A 16,115-nucleotide genomic window follows, 5' to 3' on the forward strand; every position below is an offset into this window, starting at 1 on the left:
CTTTCCCCACAATCTCTGCTGCATCAATCTCATAGTTAGGATCTTTGTAGTATGTCTTGTATGATGCATTATTTCGATCTTGCTCCTCTTCTAGTAATGCTTCATATCTAGATACTTTGTAAGTTAGTTCCATTAAGTCCCTGAACTCTGTTGAGTCAAACTTCTTTCGAAGCCTAAACTCTAAACCATTTTGAGCCAATCTTACAAATTTTGGCTCTGGCAAAATGACTCTACATTTATTTCGAACCCTTTTAAATCTGGCAATAAACTGAGTAGCCTTCTCTTCAGGCCTTTGACTCAACCTTGCCAGGTCTGCCATGGAAACCTCTGGCTTCGATTGGAAGAATTGGACATGAAATGCCTCTTTCATTTGTTGCCAAGTTTGGATTGAGCCAGGTGCAAGGTTGATGTACCACACAAATGCTCCCCCAGTTAGAGAGTTTGGGAACAGTCTTAGCTTCATATAATCATTATTAGTGAATTCACCGCATTGAGCAGCGAACCTAGCGATGTGCTCTACTGTTGACTGGTTTCCATTCTCATAAAAAAAGGGCGAAATCTGGTATCCTGAAACCTCTCGGGTATTCATGTACCCTATCTACCCATTCTGGGTATGGTTTTTTGTATACAGGAGTTTGGACTCCCCGAGCCATTGGTTCACACATCTCCCTAACGATGTCAGCAATTTGGTCCCTAGGGACCATATTTTGTACTTGCTGAACCACCGCCGGAGGAACAGACACAAGATTTGGTGGACAAACTTGTTCTTGTGGTCCTCTTGGTCCATAAGGTGGCATGTTTGGGACTGGTTGTCCCTGTGGTGCAAGTTGCTGTTAGGGGTGTGGGTAACCCCTTTGAATTTGTCCTACGAAAGGACCTGCGAAAGGTGCTGGAACTGGTGTTGTGTCTCTTCCATTTGTAGGAAAACCTTCCAACCCCTGGGTATAAATTCGAATAAGGGATTAGTGAACCCCCTTGTGCCAGGTATGGCTTCGAACATGGGAATTGGAACTATTCTTATGCCATTTTCTTGTACTGGACCAGTTCCACCAAATTGCATGGCTTCACTGTTAAGTACTGAGACATTTTGACCTACTACAGGCCTTGGAACAGGTTCGTACCAAGACTAAGGTGATGGTCTTTCATGGTTCTGATTACTAGTTTGACCATTAGAATGTCCATAAACCTGCATAGGCTGTTTATCTCTAGCCAATCTTTGTTGAGGGACATTCAAAATTTCCTCCATGTGTCTTACGTTTGTTAGTTGGTGGCTATTCATTCGATCCAAAAAGGATGTTGCCCACCTTTCCATTGTGTTCATTAATTGCTGTCCTATTGCATCTATTAAGCCTCCCCATGGATTCATTGGTTAAGTAGATGGGACAGTGGATGGTCCAATTCCTTGGTCTCGTCTAATATTACGAACATGTGGTATTTGTTCTGAAGTACTAGTCTGTTCGACCATAGGCTCTAATAAAATGGGGGTTTCCACAAGATGTGTTATCACATTATCCTCTGGATTAGGTATCTCTATCTCTCCTTCCACGCCTTCTTCCAAGCGTTCATTTTCTCCTTGTCTCCTACATCTAGCCATTTTAAATGAGTCCCCCTGGGCATGCCAAAAATATATGTTGGCTTTTTGGCTTTCGAAGGTTATTGTTGTAATTGCGAGCGTGCCAGCAAGGATCAATTAGTCCTTACAGAAAATTAATTGCCAACCAATTATCAGACGAATGTGTTTTAGTTCTTTCAGCCTCAATGAAGAGGACTTTTACTGGTGACCTGACTTTGGAGAATTAAACAGATAACAATGAATTGAAGAACAGTCGAAGTATTTCATTAAGATAAAAAGACTTACAATGTTCCAAACTCAACCTCGTAGAGGTTTACAGCAACTCTACTTGGAATTACTCCTATGAAACGAAGTGCAGTGCAGGAATTTTAAAGTACAGTAATGCAAAGAACTGTAAATGTAAAAAACTGTAAATGTAAAGCTGGAAAGGAAAATAAGTATAAAAGACTAGTTTTTTGGATCTGAGTCTGGGGGCTTTTTTCTGGGGCCTTCTCTACTATTTATATTGCTCTAGAGTGACCATCGAATTGCACTTCCAACCGTCAAACTGCTCCTCCATGATCATCGATCATTTTGCCCCAATATTAACTCAATTACGCCATTACTTGCAATTAAGCTTCCCTCCTAAATTTGAATCTGAAATGCGAGTAACCGTTGAAGCCACGTCATTTTGTATCTCTTTGTTGATCCGCTGCTACTCAGATCTCTTAATAACCAATACTAACTGCCACGTGTACGATCAGGATCGAGGACCTGAATAGTCTTCCTATATTGCCCTTATTTCGCCACGCGTCGAACTGTAATTGACTTGTACAAAATATGTAGCCAACAGTACTATAACATTTAACGTCTTATGGTTTAAATATAGTCTGAAATCTTTTATATGATTTTGGACCAAAATATAACCATTAATCACAGGTATAAAATGATTGTAATACTTTTTTTTTTTTGTTATTTTCTTTATGTCTCCTCTCTTATAGACATAAATTTATATTAGTTAATGTTAATTTAATTAAATCATAATTAATTATAAATCTTTAATTATATTGTAATTCTTATTTAATTATATTTGAGATTGGGTTGCTTTTATTTTTTAAGTACTTTAATTTGGTATTAATTTTTCAAATTATCAACCTAATAGGATTAGGTTGGTCCCTAAACGAACACTGAAGTTGATTGCACCTAATTATTCTATTACAATGAAGTTGATTGCACTATACTATTTATAATTGTTGGTTATTTTATTCCTTATTTGTGTTATATTTAAATGTTAAAGATTTATTTATTATTGATTGAATTTGTTTTTTGTATAGTAAAATTATGGTTCCAATTGCATTGGTTTAGTTTTGGTATATGATTGGTTTGGTTTTGGATCCAAAAATTTGAAATCGGTCATAATTGAGTTGATTGTAAATTTAGTGCAATGCAAATTAAACCGAACCATGCATCTCCAGTTGTGCTACATGTACAGAAATAACCAAACACATAATGCACAGACGCTTCACATTTATAATTACAAATATGTGTTTAATTCTTTCTGTGCACCTAAACTTTTTGAGAGAATATAAAAAAAAAAGGGAAATAAAAAAATAATTGTAAATTAATGAAAGTATAAGTGATTTATACACTAGATTTGTCTAAATAAATGTTGCATTTTCATGACTTTACAATTATTTTTTCAACTTTCCACGTTTTTAATATTTCTCCAAATTTTGTATGCAACTATTTTTAACATTTTTCAATTATAAGATTTTGTTACATTTTTCACTATTAGTAGTTTCACATAATTTTTTTGAAAATTTATGTGGTAATCTTCAGACAAATTCAATGATGCGTGTCTTAATTTTCACTGATTAAAGCTCTCAGGCATGACACTTTTTTGTTAGAATTTTAAAAAATAATTTGACAAGTATTAAATGATGAATGGTGTAAACTATCAAATAATTACTCATCCCAGTGTGCTTACTTGCCAAAATAATGTAGATTACCAAAAAATATTGAAGCATATTTTGACAATTGAATTGAAAGCTAACTTTTTAATTTTGTTGACTTTTTTTACCTTTTGACCTACTTCTTAAACAAGTGAATCTCATAACTTTAACTAACCAATATTAAGTTGGGATACGATGTGAATTGATTAATCTTAAAACTTCAAAAAATTCGATCTAGAATTTTTTAGATATTGTGATTGTGTAGTAAAAATTCAATTAGAATTATGTGAATTGATTAATCTTATAATTCCAAAAAATTCGATCTAGTATTTTTAGATATTGTGATTGTGTAGTAAAAATTAAATTAGAATTATGTGAATTGATTAATCTTATAATTCCAAAAAATTCGATCTAGAATTTTTTAGATATTGTGATTGTGTAGTAAAAATTAAATTAGAATCATATGAGTCTAAGTATAAAATGAATCTAACTCATAGCATAATGATTATAAATAAAATTCAGAGTAAAAATTCTAAAACTATATTACTGATGTAAATTTGTCCCAAGACCACGACAATATTTTTTTCCAAAAGCAAACAAGTATCAGTTGACGTCACATCTGTGCCGCATCGACGCACACGATTGCACCACATAATGGAATCCGGATCACCCGTCGCCTTCCCCTGTCGCCCCCAAAACGACGTCGTTTTGGGGGCAAATTTTCAAAAAAAAAAAAACGCAGAGAAGAGGGAGGAAGGAGAGGAAGAGGGAGGGGGAGGAAGAAGGGAGGAGGGAGGAGGGAGGAGGAGGAGGAGGAGGCTGCGAGCTCGCCGTCCTCGTCCCTCGCCGCCGTCGCAGCCGTCGCAGCACCTCGTCGCAGCACCTGCGACTGCCGTCGCCTCCGTCTCCGGCCGTCTCCACCTCCGCCTCCGGCCGTCTCCACCTCCTCCTCCTCCTCCTCCCCTGTATTTAAGGCCCCCTCCAGTCCGGCCCTTCCCCTCCTCCTCCTCCCTCCTCCCTCCCTCTTCCTCTCCTTCCTCCCTCTTCTGCGTTTTTTTTTTTTTGAAAATTCGCCCCCAAAACGACATCGTTTTGGGGGCGACAGGGGAAGGCGATAGGGGAAGGCGACCGACGATCCTTGTCCCACATAATGGGGGAGAAAACGAACGATAGATTAAAAGCTAATTTTTTAATTTTTTTAAAAAATACATTAAAATAAAGAGATAATTAGTTTGTTTGGTTTGAGTTTTCTGATTTTTTTTTTTTGGTAGATAAGTTTTCTGAATTTACTTTGCAAAAAATTAAAATTTTTTATTTTTTGCATTTTTTTGTTTCACTGAATTTTTTTAAATATTTTAATTTTTTTAATTTTTAGATATATTTAATATAAATATATTTAAAAAGTATAATATTAGTAAAATTTTTTTAAAAAATTCACTAAATATAAAAAATATATAAAAAAATAAAAATTCAGCATATTTTTTGTATTCTTATATATTTATTATTTTTTTATAAATAATTTATTTTTTAGATACATCTAAAAAAGTTAAATCTAAAAAAGTAAAAAAAAATGTTTAAAATATTAATTAAAAATTAAAAAATTAAAAATTAAAATCAAACACAATAAATATGACTGGAAAAAAAAAAGAAAAAAAAAAAGACGAACTTTTAACTTGTTTTTCAAAAGAAAGGAAGACCTGAACCAAGACTAGTCTTTTCTTATGAGAAGACTAGGAATCAACCGAGCAGTAACTTGATTCTCAACGAGGAATTAACCGAGAAGTAAATCGGACAGTCACAAAAATGACTAGTCTTTTCCTTTCTCTCTCTTCAGTTCCCTCTCTCTCTACTGGTCTTTGCTTCCTCACGAAGCTTTCATCTTCTATTAATAACACTCTCTATTAACAGCTTACAGTCCAAGAGCTCTCTCTCTCTCTCTGCATTCTGTGTCTCTCTGATTCTCTCTCTCTGTCTAGAGCTCAGTTTGATTGGGAATGGCGATGTCAGCGAGAGAACACATAGAGGAGATTCGGAAGAAGAAGTTTAAGATCGGAGAAGAACCTGATCCCAAGAACGAAGATCTTCATCATGCTGTTCTATGCCAAAGATGTTCACTTTCTCATGGAACTCATTCAGGTATATATATACCTTCAATTCTAATCTCTTTCGTAGATATAAATACATTACACATACACCTTTAGAAGAAAACTTTATTACAAAATTTCGTAAAATTAATTATAAAATGTGTAAATTTGTCACAAATTAACGTAATTAAAAAATATTGTAATTAATTGGTAAATTTTTTAAGAAAAGATTAAGAGTAATGTCAGAAATTTTAAAAATTTTACCAAATGTCTCACATAATGTAGATCTCATGTGGTCCTACACCTATGTAAAACATTTGATAGAATTTTTAGAATCTTTTAAAAGATTAAAAGGTGTGTACCATATACTTTATAATTATAAGTAAAAGAAAATGATATAATTTTATATTTTTTTGAGTCCTAATTAAAAATAAAAAAAATCATGACTAAATAATTCAAGGGTTAATTACATTAATAGTCCCTATAGTTTGGGACTTGTGTCACTTTGATTCCTGACTTTTCAATTATGACACATTTGACCCTGAATTTTGAATCTTGTTCCAAATAAGAATAATTGAAAATATTATTAGATTTTTCAAGGGTAAAATCGTCAATTTGATAAAGTATAAACTAATTTGACAAAAATAAATGTCAAAAAAATATTTTTAATATTTTTAAAATTCTTTTTATCCACCAATGATAAAATTATGTAAAATTAATAAAAATTACATAATTAATTTTTTAAAATTAATTTTACATGATCATCATCCAAACACATAATAAAAATTAATTTGGTAAAAGAAATAAATAAATATCTAAAAGATTTATCAATTTTACATAATTTTATTTCTAGTAGGTAGAAATAATTTTTAAAAATTCAAAAATATTTGTTTGACATTTATTTTTGTCAAATTAGTTTATATTTTATCAAATTGACAATTTTACCATTGAAAAATCTAATTATATATTTAATTGTCCTTATTTGGAACAAGATTCAAAATTCAGGGTCAAATATGTCACAATTGAAAAGTTAAGGATCAAAATGACACAAGTCCCAAACTATAGAGACTATTTGTGTAATTTGCCCATAATTCAAATAATGTCTTAACTAAAAAGAAAATTTATTACAAATAACGAAAAAAATGGGATAACCAAGAGTGGATAGGGTATGAATTATGTATAATAGAATTTTTGATTTTTTTAATATTATCAATTATAAAATTTTAGATATTTTATTATATTAATTTGTGGTGAAATTACATATTTTATAATTAATATCATAAAATTTTGTGATGCCGTACGGGTAAAGTGTATGGTATGACCATTAAAGAGGTGCACACCGTAGGCTTTTTCACGTTTATATATGCCTATTGCATGCACATATATATATATATAGAGTCCCGCTGCATACCCCCAGTGGAGGTCGCGCCCCCAATGACGTGGCGCGCCCCTACTGGCTGAAAACTCAAAAAAAAAAAAAAAAAAATAATTTTTTTTTTGGGCCAATCCCGTGGCGACACCTCACTGGGGGTCGACCCCCAGTGAAGGTAGGAAGCATTTTTGTATATATCTATACCACGTACGCATCTCAATACTCTTTCCTTTCCGTTCTAAAATATTTGTGTCTTATTTTATTTTTTATTATTTTAAAATATTAGTTTTTATAAAAAAAATTAAGAAATAAAATAATATAAATTTTCTATTTTATTTTTCTTTTAAATGCATTAACACAAAAAGTACAATTATACAATTGATATATTTTTAAAAATGTATTATCAAAATAGTAATTTTAAAAAATTAATATTTTTAAAATGTAATAATTATATTATCAAAAAAAATTTAGGCCAAGTTTGGCATACTTAAAAAACCAATCTTTTTATCTTTTTATCACATCATCTCTTTATTTTTTTGCACATCTTTTTATAAAAAGACAAAAAGTATACTTATTTTGGTTATCCTAAACAACCCTTTAAAGGAAAATACTATTTTAGAACAGGAGTATGTTATTTCAATTAAAAAAGTAAAAAAAAAAAAATTTATAAATTATTAAATTATTAGTTTTTATATATTATTTTATAAAAAAATTAAAAAATATTAAAATAGTTCATTCTTAAACAAACCTAGTTTAAAGTGTAAAGAGATTTTTGAGTTGAGATTCAGTTTTTATTTTTTATTTTTTTTCACATAAGAGAAATTTGCAATGTGTACTCTAGATTCAACTTCTTTAAATTTTAAAAAAATGGAAAGTTTATTTTTGAGCAAAAATTATTTTTAGATGGTTTTTCATTTGTTTATTTTGAATTTTTTTTTAATATTTCAATCATTTTTTTGTATTTGTTAGACACATTTAAAAAAAAAACTAAAATATGAATAAAAAAAATGAAAATTTTGAACAAAAATAAAAACAAGTTTTTGTTCTAATTTTCATTTGTTTTTAGTAATTTTTAGCATATTTTAGCCAATTTATTTTATTTCATTAAGTGCATCTAAAATGTACACAACATAGGCCAGGCTTTAGTGGATTAGATGGTATTATTGGGCCCGTGGGGCCTTCTACGTATCCTATTTCGATAATTTGAACCGTCAATATATAGAGCTTGTTGAGGACTTTATCTCTTTAAAAGATCAAGTTGATCAGATATCGATAGCTATTTGATCGGATCAAATTTTTTTAACAATTTATTTTGAAAATTATATTTACCGTTGACAGAAATCTGATTCAATCAAGTAGCTATCGATATCCGATCAACATGATTTTTTATAAAGATAAAGTAATGATGAGTTTTACATATTAAACGGTTCGAATCATTGAAATAAGACTGTGGTGGCCCCCACGCGCCCAACAATATGCTCCAATCTGATCTTGGACCGGAAGGAAGCCTGACCCATGAAAAATTGACTAAAATAGGAAAAAAAACAAACAAATAAACAAACAAAAACTCATCAAACTGACACACTACTATTTGTTTAAATCAAATTTTAGTAAAATTTTGGTTAAACTCTCCAATCCTTTCTTTCTTTTCTTCATCAAATTTATTAAAAATTTGGTTAAAAACTCTCCAATCATTTCTTTGTTTTCTTTTCCATCAGGTCTTTTTAAAGAATTTCAAAATTATCCTAAATTTTTTAAAAATCAATTTTGTAATGAAGAAAACCATTTCTAAAATTCCATTAAATTTGACTAGTGAGAATTTAGTGAAATATTTGACGGTAGATTGGATGAAATGATTGGGACACATTTTTAGTCAATTTTTTTTTTTTATTGGTGTTAAATTAAAGATGTACTCAACTAATATTGTATTTTTTAAAAATAAAAAAATATATATATCAAAAAGTTATGAGCACAGAATATAATTACAAAAATTAATTTAAGTATATCAAATAATAAAATATATTATCATGTAATATAATTTAATTTAACTTGTGAGAAAACAATGAGTATTTTATAATAATATTTTATATTTATTACATATAATTTAGGATAAATTACATTGACCTCCCTTGAAATTTAGAAAAAATATAATAAGTTTTATAACTTTTACATAATTATATTGACCTTTATTTTAGTGAGGTTAAGTGGAAGAAACTAATGTAGATTGTTTGAAAATGTAAAAATAAAAGTAAGATATATATTTTCATGTAAAGGAAATGATAATATTATTATTATCATATTTTTTTTTTTATCTATATAACTAATAAATTATTGGTAACATAGGACTAAGGCCTTGTTTGGAAAATGGCTGATACAGCCAAAAAATTAAAAAGTCATTACAAGTTGTCACATCACTTTACTTTTTTATACATTTTTTCGTAAAAAGCTAAAAAGTCAATTAAAATAGCCATTTCTCATTAAAATCTTAAGGGAGCTCAATTAGCATGTCAAAAAAATAAGATCTAAGGTATTTTCTCTAAGGCACTATTTGGCATCCCTATGTTAGCATATTTTTTTAATCTTTTTTTAGTCACATCACCTCTTTATTTTTTTGCATATCTTTTCATAAAAAGTAAAAATATATATTTATTTAGATCATTCCAAATACTATCTAAATCTCAAGAAAAATTAATGTAATTTACCTTATAATTTAGGATAAATTACAGTAAACTTTATTAAACTATGATTTATTTGCACTTTGTCTCTCTAAACTTTAACTCAACAATTAATTACCTCAAAGTATATTTTGTTACACTCAACCCTTGCCATTAAGATTTCGTTAGAGATTTGAACAGAATCATGTCATGAGTAAAGCATATGACATGCCTATTGATTTTTTGGAACAATAGTATCTTTATTTGGAGTTCTCATTTACATTTTGTCTCATTTATCTTAGTGGAAAAGTGCCAACAGGCTTACCACAATGCTATTGGAAGGAGTTAACTAACTATAATAGACCAATACTTTAAGGCCATGTTTGTTTGGGCGGACTGGATTAGCATTCCCAAGACTCATAGTCCTAGGACTACGAATCCGTTGGATTATGTATCCTATCTTAACTAATAGTCAAGTTTAAAATAATTAATCCGTACTTCAATTGTTTAACCAAACATCGGATTAATAATTTTATTGGACTATTAGTCCAATCCCAAGCTCATGTCCACCCAAACAAACATGACCTAAGGTGATTAAGTGTCGAGTCTTAAAATTTAAGTGAGTAAAGTGCAAATTCATTATAATTTAAGAGGATTTATTATATTTTACCTTATAAAATTTATATATAGAGCAAATTAGCCGATAGTTCTTATAATTTTTTTTTTACAATAATACTATTGAATAGATTTAACTATGCAAAAATTATTTAAAATTATCATCATATAATCCATATTTATTCCACATATAAATCTTATACTAAACAAATTTAATCTCTACCAGACAAGAATAGATAAGTCTAAATTTTCATACCTATTCACTTTTTAAATAAATTTTATTTTGTGAGTGTTTCAGAATGCAGAGGACAATGAGTATGGGGAAGGGATGCAACCATCGCTGGAGTTTGTGATGACATCTCGAGACATTACGGCCACCGGGGCTTCTGCCACATTGCTTGTATTCAACAACGAGAGGGGTTTTTCCCCTAAAAATGTGGAGTCCATTTGCAGTATTGGTCGCTCCACCAAGAAAGGCCATCGTAAACGTGGTTATATTGGCGAGAAAGGTAATCAATCTATCTATCTATCTATCTACTTTTATCTCACTAAAATTACTTATTTTATTGTCTTCATATTTACTCTGCAACCATGTTTCCCTAAATTTTTCTGATCAACTCAATTAGAAAAAAAATTTGGGAGTGAAATTTTATCATTAAATTGTGTCACTAAATTAGTTGAATTATTTTATTATCTTTTAGTTTTTGACACACGCAATGTCTACGCATATAATCAAAGTACTTTCTATCAAAGTAGTCCCGATACCTTTTGCATAAATGGAAGGTTCTTTTACTACAAATTCTGACTTGCTATTGGATGCCAGAATTTTGAATTTTCCGTCTGGTCACTTTGAAAATTCTATGACGGGTTGGAAATGCCTGTTGAGAAAATGAAAATAGGATGGTCTCCACCATAAAAAACCGTATGGTTTCTTGGCATAAAAAAAACAAGTGGATAATACGTTTGTGGCATCAAATACCGTATTGTTTGGTTGGTTTGTTTAGTTATAGGGATAAATATTAATGAGGTGTGACATGTGTAGTTATAGGATTTTGTTTAGTATAAATTACCAATAAGTCTTAATAGTTGGATTTAATTCTTATCAAATCTTATTTAAAATAAGTTCTAATAAAATTATCGTTAAAAATAATTTTTTGTGATATTTTTTGCGTATGTCGCTAAAAATTGACAATTAATAACATTTTTTTTGTCATGATTTTTATAAATTATTGTTAAAATTTACAATGAGGGACATTTTTCTGTGACGAATTTTTCATACTGTCATTAAAAGTTAAAAATTAGTTATTTTTTTTTGTCACAAAAATTTCAACTGAAAATTAACAATTAGTGACGTTTTTTAATAGTGTTTGATGAAAAATGTCATTAATTATCATAGGGCCTATTGGACATTAAGTCCAGTTGTTATTACGTAAGTCCCCTGTTTGTTTATGTATGCACTTAAAGTACAAGTTAAGAAGTTTAAAAATGTCATCAATTTTGCATGAAAGTGAGTAACGTATTTTTAAGTCTCCTAACATGTGCCTTAATAGCACACATAACCCTTAATTTTATAGAAGAAACTATTTTATTAATTTTTAAAATATAAAAAATTCATAGTGGTCTTTTGATAATAAAAAATCTTAAATTATCAGTAGTTTTCATAAAGTCATTAACACGAGAGATTTGTATATTATTAGATAAAATGAGGTAGAATAATGTTATTTCATTAACTTCTGTAGATATCTATCATCTATGTAATTATCAACAATTTCAGTGAAGATTTGTGCAATTTACCTATTTTATTTTAATGTATTTTGTATGTTGAGATATATTGACTTTGTATTTAGTTATAATAGTTGGGGTATTTTGATAATTTTTTAGTTATAATAGTTGGGGTATTTTGATAATTTTCAATTACTGGACACAATTTGTGAGGATCACCCATGGGTCGTATAATGTGTCAAACAATACTGTTGTACGGTCATGTATATAGATAGCAACTCATGTACATAAGTTTGTTAGTTTCTTAATTGTCCTCTACAGTGCATCGTTTCTCTAGCATTTGTTTGTGATCTATCAAAGTATTTTTATCCTAGTAGTCTTCTATATTTTAGTGCTTGTTAAAATTATAGTGCATCGTTTGTGATCTATCAAAGTATTCTTTTCTAGTGCATCGTTGCTCTGACATTTCTTTGTGATCTGTCAAAGTGTTTTTATCCTAGTAGTCTTCTATAAATTCTTGATTTTTTCTTGAAGACTAGTTCTTTCTCTTATATTAATCAATCATATAATGTACCTCACATGACTTTTGAAGTATGCCTTTCACTTCAAAGAATCTGGTGATTGGACTATCGCCTTGTTTGGACTCTTCGAAAAATTGAAATGTTTATTTGTCTATTTTTCTGTTGTTTTCTTTCTTTCTTTCTTTGTCTTTTTGGGTAGTGACTTGTACAATTTAAATAATGAGTTTGATAACTGCCCTCCATTTTTTCTTTAATTGAATTTGTATTTGATAGAATCTAACTCATAGCAAATTGTGCTCGTGAATGAATAATGATTCTAAAACAACTAATTTTTGGCATTTCAGGAATTGGTTTCAAAAGTGTATTTCTCATCACAGCTCTGCCTTACATATTCAGTAATGGCTATCAGATACGGTTTAATGAACAACCTTGCCCACAGTGCAAAGTTGGGTACATTGTCCCTGAATGGGTCGATGATAACCCTACTCTTTCCACCATAAAGGAAATATACGGTGGCTCTGGCTCTTCCCTTCCGACCACAACGATTGTGTTGCCTTTGAAGCCTGATAAAGTCCAACCTGTGAAGCAACAACTCTCAACCATTCATCCTGAAATTCTGTTATTTCTTTCAAAGATAAGGAGGCTTTCAGTCAAGGAAGATAATGAGGATCCTAGGCTCAACACCGTGAGTGCGGTGTCCATTTCAAGTGAGATTAATTTTGCTACTAAGAAGAACATAGATGTAGATTCCTTTCTTCTCCATCTCCCAGCCGATGAACATGGTAAAAATTCAGAAGAAGAATGCAGCTACCACATGTGGAGGCAGAGATTTCCGGTCAGGCAAGAAAATAAAGTGGAAAAAAGAATGGAAGTCGATGAGTGGGTGATCACACTGGCTTTTCCAAATGGACAACGGCTCAATAGAGGGAGGAGCTCTCCTGGGATCTATGCTTTTCTCCCAACAGAGATGGTTACAAATTTCCCTTTTATAATCCATGCGGATTTTCTTCTAGCATCGTCGAGGGAAACCATTCTCTTGGATAACAAATGGAACCAAGGCATTCTTGATTGTGTGCCCTCTGCTTTTGTCAGCGCATTCATTTCATTGGTGAAAAGCTCAGAACATGCTCCGGTATCTAGTTTGCCTCGTATTTTTGGATTCATACCTGTCAACAGCTCTCCCTATCCGGCTCTGAATGCTGTGAGAGAGACTATCAAAGCAAGACTGGTGGATGAAAATATAGTTCCCTGCGAGTCATACTTGGAGCAGAAAATCTTTCAGAAACCTCCTGAAGTAGGTAGGCTAATGCCTCCTTTTTGGGATATATTGAAGAAGGCAAGGAAGGAAGGGTTGGGCTTGCATAATCTCTCATCCCATGGGAGACATGTGCTAAGTAGTTCACTCGATAGAGAGAACTATGATCAAGTGTTGAATTTCTTGGGAGTGAAACATGTCGAAGATGAGTGGTATGCAAAGTGCATCCCGGGTTCTAATCTTATATTGGGAGTTTCGGAGGAGTTGCATTTAGAGCTCTTACTATTTCTAGCTGAGAAATGGAGGTCAAATTTTCTGAACACCAATATTATATACATACCTCTGCTGAAGTATGCAAGTCTTAATGGGGATGTGTCTTTGTATAGTGTAAATGAAGTACGGCGGAATGTGGGGAAGGTTCTTGCATCCCGGGAGCCTGATTATACATCATGGCTGATTGATTGGAACAGAGAATTTCGATATTCAGGAGGCCGTTTTTTTGTACCTAAATCAACACAAGAAGCTATCCAGCTTTGTTCTAGGAGGCATACATTGTTAAAATGGCTTTCCGACGAATTGAAAGTCGAGTCTGTAAACGTGTACAATTTTGCAACTCGTGTCACTAATATGCTGGCTACTGATCGGAACCTTGCTGTTGTCTATGTTCATTTCTTATATCACTCTCTTTCGAAGAACTATTTGTCTAAGCAAGAGGTTATTAATTTGTGTGCCAGCATGCCAATTGTAGATAACTTGTTAGACAATCTTCACTGTATTTAATTAAGTTAAATTTTGTTGTGTACAAAACAACAACAAGAATATAAAGAAATAAAGAAAAGGAGAAAATTTGTTTGATTACAAAAATCAAACTCGAAATAATAAATAAATAAATAAAACCACAGATTTTATTTTGTTACAAAAACAAAAATAAAATCTGATTAAATAAACAAATAAAAACATAATAAAATTGAAAAAATAAATATGGAGAGAATAATTGACAGAGCAAACAGGCTCTTTGTTTTCAATTGTATTAATCCTTACGGGGAGACTCCATTTTATAGGAGTGATTATACAACATTTGCAAGACAATATAATAAAAAGCTACTAGACAACATAATGAAAGGCAACAATCATAATTAAAGGCACAACATATAAAACTAAAAGTAGCCGAAAGGAAATGGCACTAACTAAAGCAAATTGCACTATCTAAGGCATCTGATGACTACTAATGACACACAAATATAATATATACATTATATATATTATATATTATTAATAATGAAAAGAAGCTTGATTTCAAACACTCCCCCTCAAGCGACGTTGTAGATGTTAATCATTCCCAATTTGTCCGTCAGATCTTCAAAGCTAACTCGAGCAAGAGCTTTTGTGAGAATGTCAGCCTTTTGGCTCTTTGTTGGAGTGTAGCTGACTTGAAAAACTCCTTCTTCAATCTTTTCCTTGATAAAGTGTCGATCTATCTCCACGTGTTTAGTTCGATCATGATGAACCGGATTCTTAGCGATACTGATGGCGGCTTGGTTGTCGCAGTATAAAACCATGGGATGCTCAGATGGAACCCATAATTCTTCTAACAGTCTGTTCAACCAGATTCCCTCACAGATACCTAGGGCCATAGCACGAAATTCTGCCTCAGCACTACTACGGGCTACCACTGACTGTTTCTTGCTTCGCCATGTAACCGCGTTCCCCCAAACAAATGAACAATAGCCAGAGGTTGATCTTCGATCAGTCACTGAACCTGCCCAATCTGCATCTGAAAAAATCTCAATTTTTCTATTTGTTGTTCTTTGGAAGAAGAGACCCTTTCCTGGTGTCATTTTTAGGTACCTCAATATTCTGGTCACAGCAGTCATGTGTTTTTCGGTTGGATTATTCATGAATTGACTGACCACACTAACAGAGAAGCCGATGTCTGGCCTTGCATGAGAAAGATAAATGAGTTTTCCCATTATTCATGAATTGACTGACCACACTAACAGAGAAGCCGATGTCTGGCCTTGTATGAGAAAGATAAATGAGTTTTCCCACAAGACGTTGATATCTCCCTTTATCACTTGGTGCACTACCGTCACTTTCTTCCAGTTTGATAGTTGTGTCCATAGGAGTTTCTGCCGGCTTGCATCCTAGCATCCCTGTTTCATTTAGTAAGTCTAGAACGTATTTACGTTGTGAGACTGCTATACCTTTCTTTGACCTAGCAATCTCCATTCCAAGAAAGTACTTAAGATTTCCAAGATCTTTAATCTCAAATTCCTTTGTTAGGAATTTTTTAAGTAAGCCAATTTCCTCTTCATGATCACCTGTTAGAATTATGTCATCCACATAAACAATGATAATTGCCAATTTCCCTCCTAGGGAGTGCTTCAC

General features: G+C 31.8%; 1 protein-coding gene across 1 annotated transcript in view; it reads left to right on the forward strand.

Moving 5' to 3' along the window:
• Positions 1-5,427: 5,427 nt before the first annotated feature.
• The window catches only part of LOC114281513 (uncharacterized), a 30,518-nt gene continuing 19,830 nt past the window's right edge, over positions 5,428-16,115 (forward strand). Inside the window, exons 1-3 of the mRNA XM_082876300.1 lie at positions 5,428-5,640; positions 10,528-10,738; positions 12,817-14,475. Of these exons, the coding sequence (XP_082732426.1) occupies positions 5,593-5,640; positions 10,528-10,738; positions 12,817-14,475 (1,918 nt within the window). The 5' untranslated portion in view covers positions 5,428-5,592. The remainder of the gene's footprint in view (positions 5,641-10,527; positions 10,739-12,816; positions 14,476-16,115) is intronic.

The sequence above is a fragment of the Camellia sinensis genome, chromosome 6, assembly GCF_055761805.1.
Source record: "Camellia sinensis isolate YWXY chromosome 6, ASM5576180v1, whole genome shotgun sequence".
Classification (NCBI taxonomy): domain Eukaryota; kingdom Viridiplantae; phylum Streptophyta; class Magnoliopsida; order Ericales; family Theaceae; genus Camellia; species Camellia sinensis.